The sequence below is a fragment of the Platalea leucorodia genome (genome assembly GCF_965183815.1).
Source record: "Platalea leucorodia genome assembly, chromosome: 3".
NCBI lineage: Eukaryota > Metazoa > Chordata > Aves > Pelecaniformes > Threskiornithidae > Platalea > Platalea leucorodia.
Window position 1 is genome coordinate 100,425,705 of NC_138825.1, and position 22,087 is coordinate 100,447,791.

General features: G+C 39.3%; 1 protein-coding gene across 7 annotated transcripts in view; it reads left to right on the forward strand.

The window, feature by feature from the left end:
- The window catches only part of DST (dystonin), a 302,794-nt gene that overhangs the window by 200,921 nt on the left and 79,786 nt on the right, over positions 1–22,087 (forward strand). For all 7 annotated transcript variants that reach the window (XM_082306929.1, XM_082306927.1, XM_082306930.1 and 4 more), the window contains 13 exons: positions 883–1,059; positions 3,752–3,875; positions 5,809–6,017; positions 6,292–6,609; positions 6,787–6,953; positions 7,486–7,642; positions 7,907–8,033; positions 10,422–10,484; positions 11,432–11,667; positions 13,332–13,461; positions 15,031–15,230; positions 16,670–17,165; positions 18,150–19,624. In XM_082306929.1, the coding sequence (XP_082163055.1) occupies positions 883–1,059; positions 3,752–3,875; positions 5,809–6,017; positions 6,292–6,609; positions 6,787–6,953; positions 7,486–7,642; positions 7,907–8,033; positions 10,422–10,484; positions 11,432–11,667; positions 13,332–13,461; positions 15,031–15,230; positions 16,670–17,165; positions 18,150–19,624 (3,879 nt within the window). The remainder of the gene's footprint in view (positions 1–882; positions 1,060–3,751; positions 3,876–5,808; positions 6,018–6,291; positions 6,610–6,786; positions 6,954–7,485; positions 7,643–7,906; positions 8,034–10,421; positions 10,485–11,431; positions 11,668–13,331; positions 13,462–15,030; positions 15,231–16,669; positions 17,166–18,149; positions 19,625–22,087) is intronic.

The window sequence follows — 22,087 nt, forward strand, 5'->3', positions numbered from 1 at the left end:
CTTTTTATATATATCTATATCTATATCTATATATATATACGCATACAAACATGAGTTTATCGGCTTATATGTTGAAGGAATCTGAAACTCAGATCTTAGTTAAGTGGTTACATAAATGTGTGCATTCTATGTTTGCCCACCAGATGGAGACCAAGTACTGTATGTAAATATTAAAATACAGTGTATGGAAGGTTCAGAATATAAATATTTAAACTAACTGTTTATAAATATTATGACTTGATACAATCAGATTTTGCTTGTGAAACCATCTCCAAAAAGTCTAAAAGAGTTCCACTGACGTTTTTACGTGATGATTCACTGTATACGTTTTGGGGCATGCTGACATATAGGACTAATAGGATCTTGGTCAGATGATATTCGTAAGTGACCAAAACAAAGCATATATGCAATATCGAGCCATATCACTTTGGATTCACTGTGCAGATAAGGTATTTATGAAAGCAATACTCTGCTGTCTGTATTTTAATGAACATACACATATCTTCTGATTTATTTTTTTTTTAATGTTCATGCCTTATCTGCACATTTTTGGTGTCAGAATCCTAATAGAGAGTCTTTACATTGATGGATCAAAAAGTATTCCTAAAGCTTTTCCTATTCTGGCACAGTGGGTTAGATTGCAGTTTCCCACCTGCCTCAGTGAATTGATCCTAAATCACGCTTGAGGAGCACAAACTGGGAAGACCTGCGTAGCCTGTCCAGCTGTTGTGCCTTAGTTCAGAAATCAGTTAGACAGTAGAATGATGACAGGAAAAAACCATGCAGTATTTCAGGAAGTATTGCATGACCTTGAGATTGGTATGAAATGCAGCACACAGTTTAATACCTGGGTATTTGCTTGTTTGTTTTTTACTCTTTTAGTGTAGCATCCTTGGAAATAACCTTAAAGACCTGGTGGATAAATACCAGCATTATGAAGATGCCTCATCTGGACTTCTGTCAGGTCTCCAGGCCTCTGAAATAGCTGTGAACAAACAACTATCAGAGCCAATTGCAGTGGATCCCAAAAATCTCCAAAGACAACTAGAAGAAACCAAGGTGAAAAGCTTTAAAAAGCAGGAAAAGGAAGTGCTTTTTGTCTGAAAAACAGGATAATCTAATATAATCCAAGTGGCTGCAGGCCAAATTCTTGCCTTGCACGTGGGCATGCAACTTTTATAGTTCTGAAATTCAGCTGTCCAGAGTGTTACCTGAAAAGCACTAGGGTGAAAAAAAATGGTGGGATCAAGATGCCATTAGCAGTGGTGAAAGCAAGATGTGTTTCATATCACTTAACAAATGATAGGGTGAAATCTGGAAAGTTTTTGAACTAAGAAAGGATATAGTGATTACAGTTTGCTGTTGGAGTGGGGCTTGGGACTGATCTCCTGATAGAGAAGACCATTTGATATTTGTTGTATCTGACTCTTGCTTTTTTCTGTTCCCGTTTGTGTGTTACTGCATTATGAAAGGGATCATACTGGATAATCAGTGCGGTGTGACTGGTCTGTTTGCCTGCTTCAGTTGTATCCAGTACTATATGCCCTGCAGAGTGTGAATATACCATAATTTGTGCTGCATAGAAAAACAGTATTTTGTTTTTCTTTTTTTTTTTTTTCTCCTTCCCACTGTGGGAGTAACACAACTTTATGTAAATCCTAGTAGAGGCAAGACAGGTTAGTGATGGAGCTTATGGAGGTAAAACTCCAGCTAGTTGCATAAAATGTAGGTTTACAGAAGGCTTTAGGAGCCCAGGTATAAGGTGAGTTATGTAAAGTTTCTATAGTCTGTAGTCTTTGAACTGACTCTTATATTTTCATAAACACATTCAATCATCTCTACTATAATTAAAATGCAAGATTATTTATTTTTCAGTGAGCAAGGCTATTGGTTGGGCATTTCCTCGTTGTTTTGTCTGTGCTATATGGAGTATCCGTGCAGGTCTGATGTTTGCTATTGACAAATAATGGCTCAATGGCTCTTGGAAAGTGCCTGCTTTAACCATTTCCCTTACATCGGCCTGAGCAGTAGTACCTTTACCACATGGTATCTTTCATATCTGCCACTGGAATTGCCAAACACTTGGTGGGTGACACATCAGAGGAGACAAATCACAGCGATGTTGTAAAACAACAAAATTAAAAGTGTAAATTTTGAACTCCTAACAGTGGAACAATCTAGGTACGTTTGTGCTTCCAAGCACTACAAAAGTAGGAATAACACCAATTACAATTTGAAGCTTCATTTAAAGTTTTTGTTCCTTATGCCAAAACGAATTATATCCTGTATAATGCCAATTTTCATGCAAGTAATACAAAAGGAGTGAGTACTGGGGTTCTTTTATGAAATGCCTACATGGATTACTTGCCACACAAAAGAGCACTCAATGACTGTGAGCTGGGAAGAAGGGAGAGGGTACAAAGTGTCAAAAGATTCAAAGGAAGAGAAAAAACAGGAGGCTGAAGAAAGAAAGCCAATTAACGACAGTAAAACAAAGAGTATTTCTGAAGAAGTCAGGTGTTGCGAGTTAAAGCTGTCCCTTGTAGCCAACACATGCAGCTGATAATCCAGCTAGACACAAACCTTGGCAGCATGGTGGGGTCTAATCTTTTTATGGGGATTAACTGTTCTTCAGAATATTCTTCAGTGCCTCTGGCATCAGCTTGCTTGCTTTCTATCAGCATACAAGGCTTTCTGGTACGTCATTTTTCTTTCTGGCTTGTTTGAATGTGTTTTGTTTTTTGTTTTTTTGTTTTTCCACAAGTACAGTATATTTCTGTAGTGTGAGGAAAATTCCTTTTCATGTCTCTCTGAGTTTTATTGTGTCAAATGGGTCAGCAAGACATACTATGTTCTGGCGTAGTGTTGTGCTCTGGATACCAGTGCTGAATGTGCTGGCTTGACTTTGTTCTGGCAGGGCAGACAGGATTACCTTTTGAGTCATATGTTCATTTAGTTAGTGTGCATCAAAAAAAAAAAGAGAAGTCCCTTCATTTTGGACTTGTATAAAGTTCAAGTGAATTAAGACAAAGGTACATCATATACACTAGCACAGAGGCCTGAAATAATTTAAAAGACTATTCACCCGAAAGTACTTTTATACACCAGAGAGAGAAAGCCACTTGCAGGAGTTGATTCAGCCTTCCTGTCTTTCTCTGTTGACTCTGGAGTGAGTCGTGGCTGGGCTAGTCTCAAAACCTGTGTTCCTTGGTTAAATGGACAAACCTAGGCAAAATTCAGTGACATTGACTCCAGGAGGTTCCTAAACTGTGAAGGCAATCATCTTGTTTCACGCTATTCCTGTTTATGCTATGATATCAGCCTGATCCTTTGTCAATACAACTGATGGTGAATGTGTAACTACTGCAGATGACCGTATGTTTTTCCCCCTGAATTGTTCTCTGATGCTGAGTTGAAAAATATGTTTATTTTTCTTTTGGATAGTATATGAGTCTGTACAGGTGGTCTTTAAAAACAACTAATCAAAAGACTCATTTTGAAGTTACATGCAAGAAATCAGTTGAGTCAGAGAAGTATTGTAAAACAGAAGATAAAAAAGAATGTGTAAAACAAGGGCCAGAAGGTCAACATCAGTCATAGCCACTGGTGAAGATTTTTCTTAAGGAGAGGTCACAAATTGAGTTAGTTTATTCCCAGCACTAAGTTTAGGTTGTATGGCATGTTTCAAGCCTTGCATGTGTGTCTATTAGCTGTATTGAAAAGCATAAATGATAATTGTGGAATTTTACAGGTTCTTCAGGGACAAGTGTCTAACCACCAAATTGCTGTGGAAAAACTGAAAAAAGCTGCTGAAGTGTTATTGGATACAAGGGGAGAGTTGACACCAGACAAAGATGAGATTCAGAAAACACTGGGTAAAATGTTTACTTTTCTTAATACTTCTTTTTATCACTTGTGTCTGCATGCAGGTACTGGAAGAGACAAAATATAGAGTTTCCACATTCTTGTGACACTATTCAGGTCTATGTTTTGTTGAGTCATAAGCTATTACAACACAGTAACTTCATTGTTGGTCTGTCTCCTACACTTGATCCATATCCTTTTCACTTGAAAGCTGTCAATTTTTTTGACTTTTTTATTTTTTTTTCCAGAAATGGGGATTATGTTTAATTCACATGTTACAGATGGGTATGCCAAACAGAGTTAGTGATTTGCTGAGGTTCATAAATTCTCCAGTGGGAAGGAGCATGTTCAGGTTCAAGGAACATGACTCCAGCTATCTGTTTCCAAGCAATTATTTGAAGTTTGCTTAGCCAAGGAATTACTGCCTTCTGACTTCAAGAAATTGTCTGTGATGGTTTGACCTTGGCTGGCTGCCAGATGCCCACCCAGCTGCTGTATCAATCCCCTTGCCCAACAGGACGGGGGTAGAAGATAACATGGAAAAGTCCATGGGTAGAGATAAAGACAGAGAGATGGCTTACCAGTTAACATCATGGGCAAAACAGACTCCATTTGGGGAAAATTAAATTTCATTTATTGCCAAATAAAACAGGTTTTGATAGTGAGAAACAAAGACAAATTAAAGCAACACCGTCCTCCCACCCCACTCTTTTTTCTAGGCTCACCATCACTCCTTCCTTCCCAACTACTCGCATCTCCTCCCTGCCGAACAGTGCAGGGTGGATGGGGAATGAGTGGTTGTGGTCAGTGCATAACAGCTCCTCTCTGCCACTGCTTCCTCCTCACACTGTTCCCCTGCTCCAGCATGGATCCTCTCCACAGGCTGAAATCTTTCAGGATAATCTTGCTGCAGTGTGGGCTCTCTACGGGCTGCAGTTCCTTCGGGATGTCTGCCTTCTCCAGCGTGGGATCCTCCCTGTGTTGCAGTGTGGTTATCTGCTCCAGCATGGTCCTCCACAGACTTCAGGAGAGTCTCTACTCCACTGCCTGGAGCACCTCTTCCCCTTCTTTCTTGTCTGACCTTTGTGTCTGCAGGGCTGTTTTTTACACTTTTCCCCTTGCTTCTCACTCCCAGGCAGCATTTTCCCCTTTCTTAAACACATTTTCCCAGAGGCACCACCAGCTTGGCTGAGGAGCTCAGCCATGCCCTGTGGTGGGTGAGTTGGAACCGGCTGGAACTGTCTGTGTCTTCCACGGGGCAGCCCCAGCCTCTTCTCACAGAGGTCAAAAACCTTGCCACTTACACCCAATACTCCTTCCTACCAGTTGTGAGAAGTAGCACAGCATGATATTCACCACTGTCTGAAGTTTGAAGACTCTCTGTGTGTATCACACAACTATCTCTTACTGGAATCCCAGTAATAATAACAAGTAACTTCCAGAGCAACAAAATAAACCGACTGTAGGCATGCCTCTTTGGAGTTGGTGATGAAACTCCATGGGAGGTACATGGAAGTTGTAACTTTCAGAGGCTTATCCTGGAAGTGTTGAAGGTCTAATGAAGAATCATCTGGAAGAACCTTTCAGTTCTAACAATAGCATAAGAGACACAATTGTAGAAGAGCTGTCTTAATACTCTGTTATTCTGTTTCTTGGAAACAGTCAACAGTTGTCATAAGCTAGAGCTGCACGGGAACCAGCTTCTAAAAGCTGGGGAGCACAGCTGTAAGCTGCTCCCTCATCTCCCTTGTCATGTGGGCTTGTTGGCTCTCTTTGAAGATTTTGATCTTTGCTTGTGTGTTTTTAGTGAATAAAGCTGATGTTTTTGCTTTGTTCTGATGTAGGCAATTTTTGACTCACACTTAGCTGGTGAGAACTGGTAAAATGAGTTGAAAGCTTAGTTTGGCTAAAGGAAAAAATTGAAATATATTTTCTCTTTATCAGATGATATTGTGGAGAGGTATGACAATTTATCGAAGTCTGTGAATGAAAGGAATGAGAAGCTCCAAATAACTCTGACACGATCCCTAAGCGTGCAGGATGGTTTGGATGAAATGCTGGATTGGATGGAAAGTGTTGAAAAGAGCCTTGAAGAACAAGATCAAGTGCCTTTGAATTCTGCTGCTATTCAGGATATTATTAGTAAAAGCATTGTAAGTAGCATTCTCTGAAAAAAAGAAACATTGGTTTGATAATTCAGATTTCAAGAAAGAATTAAAATCTTAGTTTGGCACCTTTAATGGATTCAAAATACTTAATAAAGAGGAGTGTTGCGTGAAGTGAAACTGCACATAAGGATTTTTGTAGCTGAAATAAGTAGGTCTACGCTGATGGTCTAGCTGTACTGATTTGTTGCTTCGCATGGTGGACTAGTTTCACTTCTTAAAATTGTTATAAGCCATACAAAGTAGTTCTTGCATGTTTCAGGTGCTAGAACAAGACATTGCGGGTCGCCAGAGCAGTATAAACACTATGAATGAAAAAGTGAAGAAGTTCACAGAAACAGCAGATCCATCCACTGCATCCACACTGCAAGCTAAAATGAGTGAACTTGCAGGACGGTTTTCTGAAGCAAGTAAAAAGCATAAAGAGAAGCTTATGAAAATGGAGGAGTTGAAGACTAAAGTGGAGTTATTTGAAAATCTGTCAGAAAAACTTCAGTCATTTCTAGATGAGAAAAACCAGGCACTTAGTGAGACAGAGGCACCGAGAAAGGATGTTAGTGAAGTGTCTCAATATATGCAGGTACTGTACCATTCCATTTGTATATATTGTGCATTTCTAGTCTAACTCATCTAAGTGGTTGAACAATAAATAAGGCATGCTTGTTTCCCAGCTTTGGTTGGTTAGCTAAAATCAAGAATTTAATTTTGAACAAGTGATTGTGAAGTCTAATATAAAGAATGTAATCCTGTTTTGCAGGAAGCTAGTGTAGAATTGGCACAACATAAGAAAGATCTGGAAGTTTTGCAGCAGCTTCTTGAAGAACTTTCATTCCATGCTCTTCCTGGAGATAAAGCACTGGTATTAGAAAAAGTAAATGCTTTGTCAAAGAAATTCAGAGAGGTAGAGGAGACTGTAAAGGAAAAGTAAGTAGAATAATTAAAGTGTTTCTGCCTTGGCTAATAATACCATCTGAATGTTGTGATGACTGCTGTCCTCTTGCATGCAATCTCAGGAGATTGCAGTTAACCACAGAGCAGAGAGATTTTTTATTTGAAAAAAAGAGATTCTATTTGGAAGTGCCTCTGTAGTTAGTCTGTGTGGTTCAAGAACTCTAATGTTGGCTGTAAAGACAAGTAACTCTTCTCAAATTTTGTGACATTCACAGGAGTCCTGTCAGTTCTAAGCAAATCCTACCTTTCCCCATCTCTGATGGAATATATACTATTTGGAATCAGGCTGCAAAGGAAAACTGAAGAAAGTATTAGAACTTCCATACAAGCTACCTGTACAGCAAAACTAGATTTTATACATTCTGCTCATATCCATAAAATGAGGTTTTGTGACTCTTTGAATTTAGGAACAGCAACATTAGATTGATAATATGTGTTGGTTTAATTATCAGAAGGAATACTGACATTCAGTGCTCAATTTCTTTTGTTGTCTTTAATTATCTAGAGAAGAGGATGTATCATCTTGTCAGAAACAAATGGATACTTTCGAGCTCCTTGTAGAATCATTAAAGAAATGGGTAAAAGAGACGACAGAACGAATTCCAGCAGTGCAGCCCTCTCTGAATACAGAGGAGTTAAAGAAGCCTTTGGAAGATACATTGGTAAGACATTCTAGATGAGAAGTGAAATATGGCTGAAGGGAACAGAGCATCTGTTAGTAACATAAAAGTACAGACTTAAGGGGTAAGCAGTCTCAGTAAATGGGACTAGGGAGCTTGCAGTCTGCATTTACGTTCCCATTTCCTATGCATGTTTGGATATATGGCAGAGGATTCCAAGTAGCAAGGTTGTTCCTTTCTCTGTACTAAATCTTTTAAGTTTGAAATCAGTTTTGTAGTGAACAAATGACTGTTTTTCTTAACCAGAATTTGAAAGATGAATGGACGTTAAAAGCACCTGAACTGCAGAAAATGAATAGCAAAGGAACATTGCTGTGTAACCTAATTACTGCTGTGACGTCTCCTGCCAAACTGAGAGCAGTTGCAAAATCAGGTATGCATTTGTATAATCAGGTAAGCCTAACATTTCAGGAGGTTTTAAAACCTTCAAGACAAAAATTAAAATATTTAACCCTTGGATTACCTTTCTGAATATTATGGCTTGTGAGAAGTCAGTTAGCCATGTTTGTTCTGACTCTCATTTAAACTGTCTAACTGCTGTAGTAATTCAGTACACATTCTGATTGCTTTACACTGCCAAAATAGCATAAAAGCGCTTTGATGTAAATGATTAGCATGTCCTAAAGCTGTTACTTCAGTATGTAATTCCCAGATAATGAACAAAATGAACAGTATCATAGTTGCCTTCACCTCATCCCAGAAAAATTTATGATAATGAGAAACGGACTTACTGTGATCAGTGTTCAGTGCTTCACAGATCCACCAAGTCTGCAAGTAGGACAAATACAAACCCTGCTTTTGCAAACATTGATGTACCTGCACACCTTTGCTGCCACAGAGAGGCCTCTTTCATGGCCACAAGGCTATTCTGTGTGACACCAAGCAAACACATAAAGGTTTACAGAGTCATGAAGATTTTGTTAGAAGGGTGATTAGGACATGGTTTAGAAAGCGAGCCTAGGCGAACCCACTCATCCCAATACGATAGCATAATTAATACTAGTCAGTATTTTAGTTGAATCAACTCCATATCCCAGCATGACCTTCCTGGGTGTTATAATGGCCATAAGCACATTTTCAGTCAATTCTTGAATTTATTTCTAGACCTAGTCAGTTCAAGCGTGTTGGCATTCCTTGGTCATCTGCAAAGGACTGGGAGGATGGGGACTGCCAGAGGATACCTATTTGGCAAGACTAGAGCACTTTTTTTTTTCCATATCTCTTTGTAGTAGCTGCCTCTGATTTCATTCTTGTTAGAATTTTAAATAAAAATCTTTCAAAGAACGTTTTGGAACCTTATATGGGATATTTGGGCTCCTTCCTCTGCCCCTTTCTCTACTCCTATGCATCCAAATAGAAAAATAATTAAATAACTAGCATATACAAGCAGCTGTAATCCTCCAGACTAGAGTATTTGCCCTCCTAGACAAGAGCTGTACTGTGTATCACTTAATCGCAGTTATAAATACCGGAGTCCAGCTAATAGAGCATGAAGATTTACAAGACACTGGCTGGGGCCTGTGACTCCTCTTATCTGGTTTATTTTCTCTTGCCATCCTCCAGCTGCCACTAATGGGGTCCTCACTGTCCAGCTGGTACTGTGGGGTGGATACATAGCCTTTTCCAAGGCAACCGTTAATCTTTCTCTGTTAATTGCTCATCTGGGAATACATATGTGCAGGAGAGCGGGAAGTGATTCTCCTTGCAGTTCTCTGTGGCTTGACCATGTGCCCAGCTCTGTGGTCTGACAATGTTTTACAAAGCCCATGTAGCCCTGCTTCCAGAGGCTTTGAAATTATTTTTAATTAGTCAGGCTGCCTGGGTGAGTGGCTGCCTCCGAGTGACAGTAAGGACTTCATGTGTAACAGTAAGGACTGCACATTGCAATCCCTGTCATGGAGCACCTGCTCAAGTCTTGCTCATGACAAGATAGAGAGGGATTCATCTGGTTGGTATCAAGAGCATTTTGTGCAGAGGTACAGTGCTGCTTAATCATAGAATTATTTAGGTTGGGAAAGACCGTCATCGAGTCTAACCGTTAACCTAGCACTGCCAAGTCCACCACTAAACCATGTCCCTAAGCACCACATCTACCCGTCTTTTAAATACTTCCAGGGATGGGGACTCAGCCACCTGCCTGGTGGGTAAAGGTGTCCTGAGTAAGCAGTGCCTTTGGTTGTGGTGTCTGCAGTGACCACTGTGGGCTTCTTTTCTGTTTAAAGTTCAGTGCTCTCCCCAGAGTGTCAGCATTTGCCAGCTAGCCCGCTCCCAGGCCGTACCCAGGCATGGCTGGGTAAAACCGTGTTCGCAGTAGGGAACAGGCTCCTTTTGGGGAGAGGAAGGAAGTGATGTTAGCCATACGGATGTGAGTAGGCCTCACAGCTAGGGCATAGACCTTTGTCCACTATAGTCGTCATTTATTTAGCATAGTATTGTGAGCAGTAGGACTGCTTATACATCATGCATATGTGCATAAGTATATGTGCATCATGTGCACACCCACCCGCTATGCATCTGCTGTGCATATGTGGTACCACTTACGGTACAGGCTGGCTGGAGCAGCTTAAAACATAAAGCAACCTTAAAATATATAAAACAGTCTAAACAAAATATTTGCTCTTACAAGGCTAGCATTCAGATACTTCTTTAATGTTACAATGAGAGCTATGTATCATGTTGTTTTGAAGAGGAAATGCAGGGCTGGGTTTTTGGTGGGAAAAGGCCCAAATAAGCATGGGACTTGGTTTCTCCTGATCCACAGGTGGCACAATGTTAAATGGTGAAGGAGGAGCTCCAGGAACTCAGGATTTCCTGAAAAATAAAGGTCAGTAAAAATTTCAGGATGTGATAAAGAAATGCACTTGCCAATTACTGTTAAATATGTAAGTATTTTTAAAATGTTGTATATAGATCTGCTTGTAGCAGTCACTACTAGACTGGAATTTCACATCACCGTCACGTAAGGAAACTATATTGACTAGGACATGATACTAAAATTAATTGTAAAAATACCTACCTTCAATATTTTCTTTGAAGACAGATAAAATCTGACTGTGTTTTCTGAATCAATATACCGCATGGCTTTTGAGAAAATCCTGACGTGTATATGTGGTTTGAAACTTAACACTCACCAGCATTCACAACACGTACATACACAAACATACATATACAAAGACATCCAATTTACGTATGTTTGTATCACTGTATGTGACCAACCCCTTTACAGAAACAAAGGAACTTATATAAGCCCTTTATATGTGCTTATGGAGAGCCACTTACCACGTCCCAAGTCTGCAGTGTCCGTTCTCCTAAACTACAGTCTACTTAATACACAGTCTGCCTGCTGTGCTCTCTTAGTGATAAAACACATTTATAATGATACGTGAATGTGAGCAAAATATTACTGCAATAATGTTAGGCTGTCATGTAAGTAACTGAACTGTAATCCAGTATGTTCAACTTTTTGTCATGGCATTGTTGCTTAAAATATTAAAATAACAATGGGTAGAAAGATTGTAAGGTGTTTGTGGTATTTGCGTACCTGTGTATTAATGATTTCTGTGAAATTAGAAGCTCTTGCAAATAGGTCATTCAGATGTAGTGTTACCACGTTTAGAGTGAACTGGAAATAACTCTAACACTTTCAGTGACTTCTTATTTGGGGAGCTACTAGCTATTGTAACTCAGAGTACTGTTCAGAAGTTCTTGAAGTCTATTGTTTGAAGGGCTTGTAACCTCTAACATAGTCTTTGTGCATCTCTCCTTTTACAGAACTGACAACTGTTCAACAAGCCATGTCTGATGTAAATCACAGTTACGAAGATTTGGGAGTTTTATTGAAGGAAAAGATTTCAGAACTAGAAAGTATGCTTTCAAAAATGCAGAATATTCAGGAAGAATCGACCTCAATGATGCAGTGGTTGCAAAAAATGGACAAAACTGCATCAGATTGGGAAGCTGCTCCAACTGATAGTGAAGCGGTTAAAGCCCAAGTTGAGCAACATAAGGTACTTTGTGCCTTCAAAAAAAATACTCTTTCTTGCAGTTATTGGGCAAATTCTATTTGAACAACTGATATCTCAGCCTAGCTTAATGTTGCAGAGAGTATTTAAATGATCTAGTAAGCATGCCAGTCAGGCTTAGAGCAAATCTGGCAAACTGTGTCAGTGGAGTAAAAAGAGCACTGTGTCAGAGAGGAGTTGTGCAGGTCAGAAAATAATATTTTTGGTGGCCAGTTTAAATAGGTGAGGCTATATTGATTATGCAATAAACTTATTTGATCTCCGTAGTGGTTTAGAGATATATACTGGATTGCTTGTAAGATCTGAAAGGCCATATCTGTCCAAAAGCTGTTTCTGCAGCTGCTGGTTTACTGACACTCCACAGACCTCCCGGTCGCTGCAGCTGCAGTGGCTTATGCCTATTCCAAGGCAGTGTTTCTCTTCAGCAGCCATGTCATGCTTGTTAAGTTATATAGCTGCACAACAGTCTCCTCCCTGCTTTTAAATTGATATGAGAAAACCACTGAATCAGCAGTAAGGTTCTGTCCTGTTTCAGCGTTGGAGATGTATGCTCATCTAGCAATAAAGGACAATATTTATACATGTGAAGGTTCATCTATGAAGGGAAATGTAATGGATAGGGAAAATTCTTTCCTTGCTTGTGACTAAACAAGGACAGAACTTGATTCAACTGAGGTGCTTCTTTTATATTTGGCGGGTCACCCTTAAAAATTAACCTGAACAGCTACTAACTTCCCTCAGACTTGGAAAACATTCAGTCCTAAAACTCAGACTAAATGTGGAAGAAAACTAGCTCCTTACTTTTTAACAGAGAATGTGCAAAGCTAACGTGAGCATCTTACCCTCTGTGGTAATAGAAGAGTATCCACAGATAGTCAGAAAACTGAGTGAGTTCTCAGGCAAGAGCCTGGGATCATCCTCCTGATGCAGTTGGACCTTTTACTAAAAGTTCTAAATCAAGCACAGTTTGTTCAGTGTTTATTTTAGTGGGTTTTGGATAATTAAAATGCAGCTCCACGGGGCAAGCTTTGTTACTTAAGGGTATTCATGTAAGAGCTCTTTGCCAGACCCCTTCTGTCTGTAAGAACAGCATGAATTAGGAATTGCTGGGGCATCTCAGTCTCCTGCTAGGTCTACACTTTAAGCTATGGTGCTCTTTATACTATAGTTCTAGATGATCTACAAGAAGCAGTCTGTCTGTGATAGCAGGACTTCCACTGAGATAAATGAGGCTACACCGCACTCCTCTCTGTTGGTGCTAGCTGGGTTATTTCTGCCGTGAGCTACTGTACTGTGCATTAGTCAGTTTGCCTGCTGTACAAGAACAGATTCCAAGTGTATGTGAATATGATGAGACCTAGTGGATCTTATTCATCTGAATTCTTCTAGTTGTGTCACTTGTTCAAATTAAACAATAATTGTTATTATTAGTATAGTTTAAATCTGTCAGGTTATCTCTTCTAAAAAAATTGACCGGCAATATATGCCATTATAAAGTGTTTTGAGATTCATAGCAGAAAAGTAGTATATAAGTGCTAGATACTTATTGTTTATCTTCATGCTTGGCATCTCAGTATTATGGACTTCAAACTTCACACTTGACCGTTCTTTAGTCTCTTATTTATTTATTTTATCACTTGAATTTGCAGCTTTTTGAAACTGAATTAAAGCAAAGTGCGAATAAAGTGCAGGAACTAAAGGACAAAGTGACAGAGCTGTTGGAGAAGAACCCCAACTCTCCTGAGGCACCCAAGTGGAGACAAATGTTGGATAAAATAGGTACTTCAGTAAAGCTGTATTATAGCTCAGACTGATTTGGAAGTTGTTTTATTATGAGCTTTTTTAATGTATTAGCAATCACTAGTATTTTTAATATCTTGCTCCCTCCTACCCCTTAGATTCTGTGGAAAGAACTCCCTTTACAAGAGTGGATCTGGAGTAGTTCCACTGATGCCCTTGGGCTTTGAATTTATATCAATGCAGTTGGGAGAGGCTGTAGCTTGACTGGTTTGAGAGGGCTTTATCTTTTTCAAACAGAGTGCGGCTAAAACTTGACTTGTCAGTTATTGCTTCAGATACATATGTTGTTCTCCTTACAAAATATAACAAGTTAATTCTAATTTCATGGAAGGAATGGTTTGAGTTGTTGGTAATGCTTTTCTGTATGCTTTTTTCCCACGCACTAGTAGCTTTTGTCATTTTGTGGTTTTGGTGGCTTTTTGCCATTTTCTAAAACTGATTCCATAAATTTTGCCAAAAAAATTGGAAATGACCATGTTTGGACAATAGATTTTGAGATACTGCAATGCATAATTTTCATGAGCTTTTAAAAATTCTTCTTAGGTTTGTCGTATTTTAAATAAATCATAGGTCAATCTTGTTTCATATCGATAGGCATTTCTATGGCTACACCAATAATAATTTTAAAGCAGAGAATTTTTCTGATCTGTCCTGTTTGTAAGTGAAACTGAAAAGTTTAAGTAGCAGGTAAGGTCACCAAGAGAACTTGAGTAGTGTTGAAAGGGAATTAATACAGAATGAGCAGAGGTCAGAGACAGTGAAGTAGCAAAAGAAACTGAAAAAAACACATATAAAATTCAGGGACAAGGAGAGTTAGCAAAATATCGGAGCTGACTGAGCAAGCACTGACAGTATCACAGAGGGAAGGGGGAAGTGATAAGACTGTAAGACTCAATGGCTCCTCGGGAAGCCACTTGCTACAAGTGGAAGAGACCATGGATTGGCCTAGGTGTGAACCTAAGCTCACACAGCACTTCAGAAATACCTGTGTACAGAAGTATTCTCATTGCCTGTCATTAGGTACCTGGTTTAGATGTTTAAATGAGGGAGTTAATCTCCACAGGCTCCTAACGCAGACATTTGAAAGACGTGTGCTCCTTCAGAGGGCTGTTCAGAGCAGAAGCCCTAATTTTACCCTTGGAAAGGTATCTGTTTCTTTTTACTGAAAAAGCAGGAAGATTTGTTTATCTAAATCAGGCACCTAAGTTATAACTGAGTACAGCCCTTTGGCTTTTACATCATTTGAGACCGAAGCCTAAATTTGGTGGTATTTCACTTAGTAATATCCTAATCTAATTTTATTACATGTTGTATACTCATTGCTCTAAAAATTCTGCACGCGGCTGTACTAAACTGCAGACCTTCATCCAAGTGTATATGGATCTGACTGTTAAAAGATGTATTTGCTGAGTCACTGCAATAAGGCATCTGGAGTTAATCAGCAAGAAGCCTTATTAGAGAGCTCTGTTTATGTTTCATATATAGTCTGCTGTCTGACAGCCCATCTGCTAGAACATGCATGCAATATGTTAACATCGTCATTTTTAGATTCCAAATGGAAAGAGCTCAATCAAGTTACATCTGAGAGACAACAAAAACTGGAGGAGTCTTCAAATTACCTGACCCAGTTCCAGACAGCAGAAGCTCAGTTAAAGCACTGGCTTGTAGAAAAGGAGCTAATGGTCAGCGTCCTGGGGCCGCTATCAATTGATCCCAATATGCTGAATACACAAAAGCAACAGGTTCAGGTGAGTAATGTCAACATGCGTTATTGATTTAAGTTTCTTCTGCTTTTTTGCTATTAGCAAAGTACTGTTTTGCATTTAGATAGAGTATAGCACAGTTAGTAAGAGCTATTACATTTGTTTATCAGCAAATATCAGCTTAAGTCGTACTTGACTACAGTAATGACAAGGAAAAAATTATAAGAGTGAAGAGAGATCAGAACAGCTAAAGGAAAAAAATGTTGAGGAGATCCTGATCCTCTGATACATTTTTGTGTTTTGACTATACTGTGGTTTCTCTGTAGTCGAATGAAAATATTCCTTTGAAGTTTTATTAATTTCAGTGTGTATATAACATTTTGTGGTCAGTCCTCATATACAGTCTATGCTGTAGAACTAGCTTTTTGAGATTTTATTCACTTGATGGTGCCAGTAGCTAATAAAAATATGAAGGTAAATGAAATGCAATACTGTGAATAGATATGGGGCCAAGAGTGTGAAAGACAAAAGAAAAAGTCTAAAGAAAAAGTGGAGTAGTTTACTTACAGAAATAGTGAACTGCAGACAAAAGTAAAAAAAGTTAAATCCTACAAAGTTGCAGAAACTAGAAATTTTCATTTCAAACATTTCTGTTGCTGACAGTTATTTTAAACTGTGATGAAAAGTAACATTTTTATTTTGCAAAAATATTATTAAAACTGGTATATCAATACTGATTAAAATGAAGTGTTTAAAACATGAACTATGTTCTAATACTATGTGAAAATTGCCTAATATTGGTTTGTAAGTGCTTCAGAAATCTAGACAGCTGGCATAAGACTATCATATATCACTTACGAGTCCTTAAAAGTTAAACCTAATTGACTTAAAAAGAAAGGGTTTGGAATGTTCTGTAAGGTAAAATCGTGGTATTTGTCCCTTCTTCTGCAAGCACTATGGCTTACTGTCAAAAAAAAAAAAATAATACTGGGAACCAATGATGTAAACTTTAAAGGTCTTAGAGTACACAGTCATTTTGTGAATTAGCCAAATATTCTCTGTGCTATAATAACATATTGCTATATTATGTCAGAATACACCTTCTTTGAAGTTCTATCTTAAGACAAATATCAAAACTGTCTAGGAAAGAAGACATTGCTTGAAACTAAACAGCTATTATTTTACTTGGTACAGTTAATTACTGTAGTATTAACAGAATTCATTGTTTACTTGTATTTGCTGATTGAATTTCTATTAGATGATCTGTAAAGTAACCTCATTTTTTCTGGTTCTTTGATGTAAATGCTTGGAAACAACACAGTTTATGTGTAGAAGAAGCAATTATTTCACTGGCTTTTAAACTTGGAGATCGATTACTCAATAAGAGAGCTTAGCTACAACAAACTCTACGTGAGTTTTGTCAGAAGCACTTTGCTTCTTTTTTTCATGAGGTAAATGCTTTTTAAGATTTTCTTTCTTCCCAGATTCTGCTCAAAGAGTTTGACACCAGAAAGCCACAATACGAGCAGTTAACTATGGCTGGTGAAGGGATTCTGAAGAGACCTGGTGAACATTCACCCTCCCATGAAATTGTAAAAGAGCAACTGGCAGCTGTGGCACAAAAATGGGACAGTCTAACTGGGCAACTGAGGAACAGATGTGACCGAATTGACCAAGCCATTGTGAAAAGCACAGAGTATCAAAGTCTACTCAGAAGTCTGTCTGATAAGCTAAGTGCCTTGGATAGCAAACTAAGCAGTAGCCTGGCTGTGAGTACACAGCCTGATGCTGTGAAACAACAACTGGAAATTGCTAGAGAAATGAAGGAGGAAATAGAACAGGAAATGAAGAATATAAATGCAGCTCAAGCTCTTTGTGAGGAGCTGTCAACACTGGTTGGAGAAGAGTATTTGAAAGCAGAACTTACGAGGCAGTTAGATGGCATCTTAAAATCGTTTAAGGATATTGAGCAAAAATCAGGTTAGTATTTATTCAAAGAAAAACAGTAAGGCATAAAGTACAGCATGTAGTCTCATTTGTCTTTATAGAGATGTTGAGTGAGCTGAGCCTAGTGCCAGCTCTCTATCCAGTCCAACTCCCAAGCATTTGTACATTAGAATTTAGGAGAGTCCCCATACCTTGAAAAGGTAAAAAAAAAAAAAAAAAAAAAAAAAATACTTGGCATCTCTAGTGAACAGTTTGGGAGAGAATCTGGAGCACAGTAGCAGGGCTGCTTTTCTCATCTCTTCCTTCAGGTGCATCTTCACTGAATTAAGAATACCAAAAGAGGATGCTATTCATTGTGCTACCTAACTGCATAGGTGCAGAGCGTAAGGCAAAATTGTAATTTTTAGGCAAGCACCAGTTAATGGCTTGGTGAAATGCGGTGGTAATTGTATAATACTGCTTGTGACAGGAGAGGGCCAGTAGTCTGCAGCCTTCCCTTACCCTGTGAACAACAGAACTGAGCAAGTAATACACTGCAAGCAATATCATACTTTATTCTCCCTAACAGCTTCAGATTTAGCTTTTTAATTTCCTCTGGTCACAAGGAACTTCAAAGGATCTCCCTAAGAGCACATATTGCCTGCAGGCCATGAGTTAGACACTGCTAGGCTAGATTACTTAATACTCCCTGTGCTTACACTTCATAATACCATGAAACACGACTGTGTGGTTTTTACCCCCAAAATCTGCCTGAATGGGATTCATGTAGCCACAGATTGGCTAAGTTCACCTCATTTGATTCACGTCCAAATGCCTTCACTGCTCTGCTGTAGTACAGGCACAAGTCTGTCCCTTGCTTGGTTGTCTTGGTTGTCTTCCAGTTGAACACCATATACTAAGGACCAGCTTTCATGATATTAATGATCACTCACAATAGGATCAATATCAATTATTATTTCTTCACTGAATGCTAGCAGGTTCTGATAACGAACCTCTGTGCTGTCTTCTCTTTTGTAGATAACCATGTTCAGCAGCTTCAGTCAGCGTATGCTGCTTCTCATCAGTTCCAGCAAATGTCTAAGGACTTTCAGGCCTGGCTAGGCAAAAAGAAAGAAGAGCTGAACCAGACTCATCCTGTATCAGCCAAACTTGATGTCTTGCAGTCACTAATTGAAGAACAGAAAGATTTCAAGAAGACCATGACCAATCAGGTTAGTTCATATGAAAAAATTGTTGCAGAAGGAGAAAGTATCTTACAGAAGACTCAAGGAGCTGACAAAGCAGCATTACAATCCCAAATTGCCACACTCAGAAGTAACTGGGATGAAATGAATAAGCAGGTAAAAGAAAGGGAAGATAAATTAGCAGATTGTCTGGAGAAAGCCCTCAAATACAAGCAGCATGTAGAAAATCTGCAGCCATGGATAGAGAAATGCCAAAGCAACCTGTGTGAATTAAAAGTTGGCATAAACCCTGTTGAAATAGAGGATTGTATTGTTCAGGTGAAGGCCTGGCAGAAGGACCTGGATAAACACCATGGGATGGTGGAGCTATTAAATCATACTGCTGAAAGTTTGCTCAGTGCAAGTCAAACAGATAAAGAAATTGTTCAAGAAGAAACAAAGGTGCTGAATCAGAAAGTGAATGTGGTCACAGAGCAATTACATAAGAAGAGAGAGTGCTTGGAAAATATGGCACAAAGGCTGAAGGAGTTTCAGGAATCATCGAGGGAAACTGAAAAACAACTTAAAAGTGCCAAAGAGCATCTGGAAGCTCACGACTCGCTTGGACCTCAGTCATTCAGTAACAAACACCTGACAATGATGCAGGCCCAGCAGAAAGCCTTGCAGGCTTTAAAGCCTCATGTTGATTTAGCAAAAAAGCTTGCCCAAGACCTGGTGGCAGAAGCTTCTGATTCAGCAGGTGTTTCTGACCTTTTGCTCCAAGCTGAATCTTTGGAGCGAGAATACACTGAAGTGAACCAGCAGGTTGAAGATAGGTGCTCGTTCTTAGAGACAAAACTTCAGGGAATTGGCCATTTCCAAAACAGCATCCGGGAGATGTTCTCACAGTTTGCAGAGTTTGATGATGAACTTGATAGTATGGCTCCAGTGGGGAGAGATCTCGAGGTACTGGGATCACAGAGAGAGGACATAAAACATTTCCTGAAAAAGCTGGAGGATCTTATCATGAATAATGAAAATGCTAATAAAAACTGTAAAATGATGCTAGCCACAGAAGCTGAAGCTTCTCCTGATCTTGTTGGTATAAAAAGAGACTTGGAAGCTTTAAATAAACAGTGCAACAAGCTACTAGACAGAGCAAAAGCCAGGGAAGATCAAGTGGAGGGTACTATTAGCCGTGTTGAGGAGTTTTACAGTAAGCTAGAAGAATTTTCCAGTCTGCTTGGGAGAGCTGAAGAACATGAAGAGTCACAAGGTCCTGTTGGAATGGAAACGGAGACTATTAATCAGCAGCTGAATACATTCAAGGTAGGAAGATTTCTTTCTTACTGCAATGAAGTATTTTACCACAATGCAATTTTATTAAATATCATTGTGAAAGGGATTGGTTAAGTGCAGACCTTGGAGGAGTCTTGTTTCACAGCAGTCAGTTCTACCTGTGTGCTTTTTATCTGTTTTGAATGGGATATCTTCTCATGCTCCAGAGCAGCTTTCCTTTGCTGCAGCTCGGCAGACGTTCGTAGCTTTTCATCCCAGCTCACAGTTCCTGTACCCCAGTTCCCTCTTCACCTCTGTTCACCATCTTCTTTCCTTATGCGATCCATCTACCTTTTGTGGTTTTGAGAACGGCATATTGTCTCTATTCTGATGTCCATGTATTACACAAACTTTCTTCTTCACTGTGGTGTGAGTTCTAGACTCCAGTGTTCACATACCAGCCCATATTCACTTTGATAATCTGAGTAGTTCAGTTTTTTTCACGTGGGTATAGGCATCAGCATATGTAGGTTTAAGACATTACTTTTTGCTGTTTTCTGTTCTGATACACTGGCCAGTTTCACCTCACTGAATCCCGCCCTTACCTAGAAACATCCTAGTGAGAAGAAATCGGGTAAAATAAACGCCCTTTTATATTGGGAGTTTACTGTAGTATCCCTATCCAAAACGCACTTTGGAGCTTCTGTGCGCAGCTTTTTTAATATGCCAGTTAGCAATCCTTGTCCAGCTCAAAAAAATGCATTGCAGTGATAGTGGCTGTAAATTGTGCTTTGGTGCTGAAGTGAAGTACATATATTTGCTTGTTTTAGGTTACAATAAATGAATTTCCAGTGCTCACTGGGAAGATTTATAAATCCTACCAATGTAAGCAGTGTTTGAAAAAGGTCATAAATCTCCTAATGGCCATAATAGTAGCACTGAATATTCTGTGCTGCTTTGGTTTCATTTCAGTCTAATATTGATTCAAATGTTTGTATGACTTGTAGATTAGTTCACAGTTAATCATAATAACAAACCTTCGTGACAGGATTTGATAAACCATGCTGTTAAAAAGATGACGTTGGGAAAAAGTCATTACATGCTTGGCCCAACAGAGGGTGCATTTTGCTTGTTTAAACTAAACCATATTAGAAAGGAAAACTAAAACGGAAAACTTTAATCTGGGAATTTCGGATGCAAGTTTTGATGATCTTTCAGAATGCATAAATAGCGACAAAAATCTTGAACAAATAGTTACATTATGAGGAGATTCCATTAGACTGGGAGGATTAAAGTTGTATGCCAGTCTGTCCTAACAAGTCTATCTCAATTTAAAAGAGAAACAAATGGCTTTTCTTTGTATATGGTTAGTAAAACACTTTGGATATCAGAAAATAGCAAAACCTCCTGCGGTGTTTGCTCTTGCTTACGCTGCCTATACGGGATTTCAGTTGTAGCCAGTTTGTGATCTCTGATTTTACCATATTTCTTGCGTTTTCAAACATTAGATGCAGCTTCAGGTCTTTGTTACTACATGTATATATCTCTACATATATCTTTTTTTGGCTACAAAGACAATGCTTTTAGGGGGAAGCAGCCTGATGAGCAGAGAGTAGAGGAATCCGGTTCCCTGTGCGTTGTCTCAGGGTTGTACTTTGTCAGGGCGTTGGGTGGGACACAGCAATTGTACAAATCAGGAGTGAGAGCCTTCCCTGGTCTGTGCAGGCCTGTGGGGAGGTAGTGTCCCTGCAACCAAAGAGCTTGTATGATAAGGACATGAGGACATGGTTTAGTGGTGGACTTGGCAGTGACAGGTTAACGGTTGGACTCGATGATCTTAAGGGTCTTTTCCAACCTTAACGATTCTATGATTCCATGAAAAAGACCAAAAAACCTGGAGAGGTGTAAAGGAGAACAGCGATAGCAGCATGTTTATATCCAGAAGTCTACTCCAGCATTGTATTTATATTACATATTTGTAAGCTTAGAAATGTGTTTTGCTCAAAGCAACTGTTTCAGACCACGCTTTTGCTTACAAGTGAAAACACAGTGCCATTAAACAGGAGGTGAAAAACGATGAAAAGGTGAAGGCGTTGTTTAAATAAGTGAGGAGCAAAAGCAGGAATAAAGCAGCAGAGTGGGGAGGCTTTCAAGAAAGGAAATAGGAAGACCTGAGTGGGAAATTTTAACTAGGTGAGGGTGGTAGGTTTCAAAGGGATACTGATAGCAGGAGGATCAGGATCAACAATTACTCGCCTAATACTCAGTGTGAGTGCTGCTGGGGCACAGCAAAATTACAGTAGGTAATGTACCTCTTCATACTCTTTGCCCTTCCACAGAGTAGTTTTACCTGAGGCAGCAAACTGTAGGGAGACTGGCTCCCACAAATCCTGCTCCACTCGCCGTGTATTTGCTCACATGTTTGTGCACGTACGCAAACACACACAACCTGAAAATGTGGCTCTGGCCACAAAACCACAGTCTAGCTCCTTATGTCTTTAGCTTCTGTGGTCA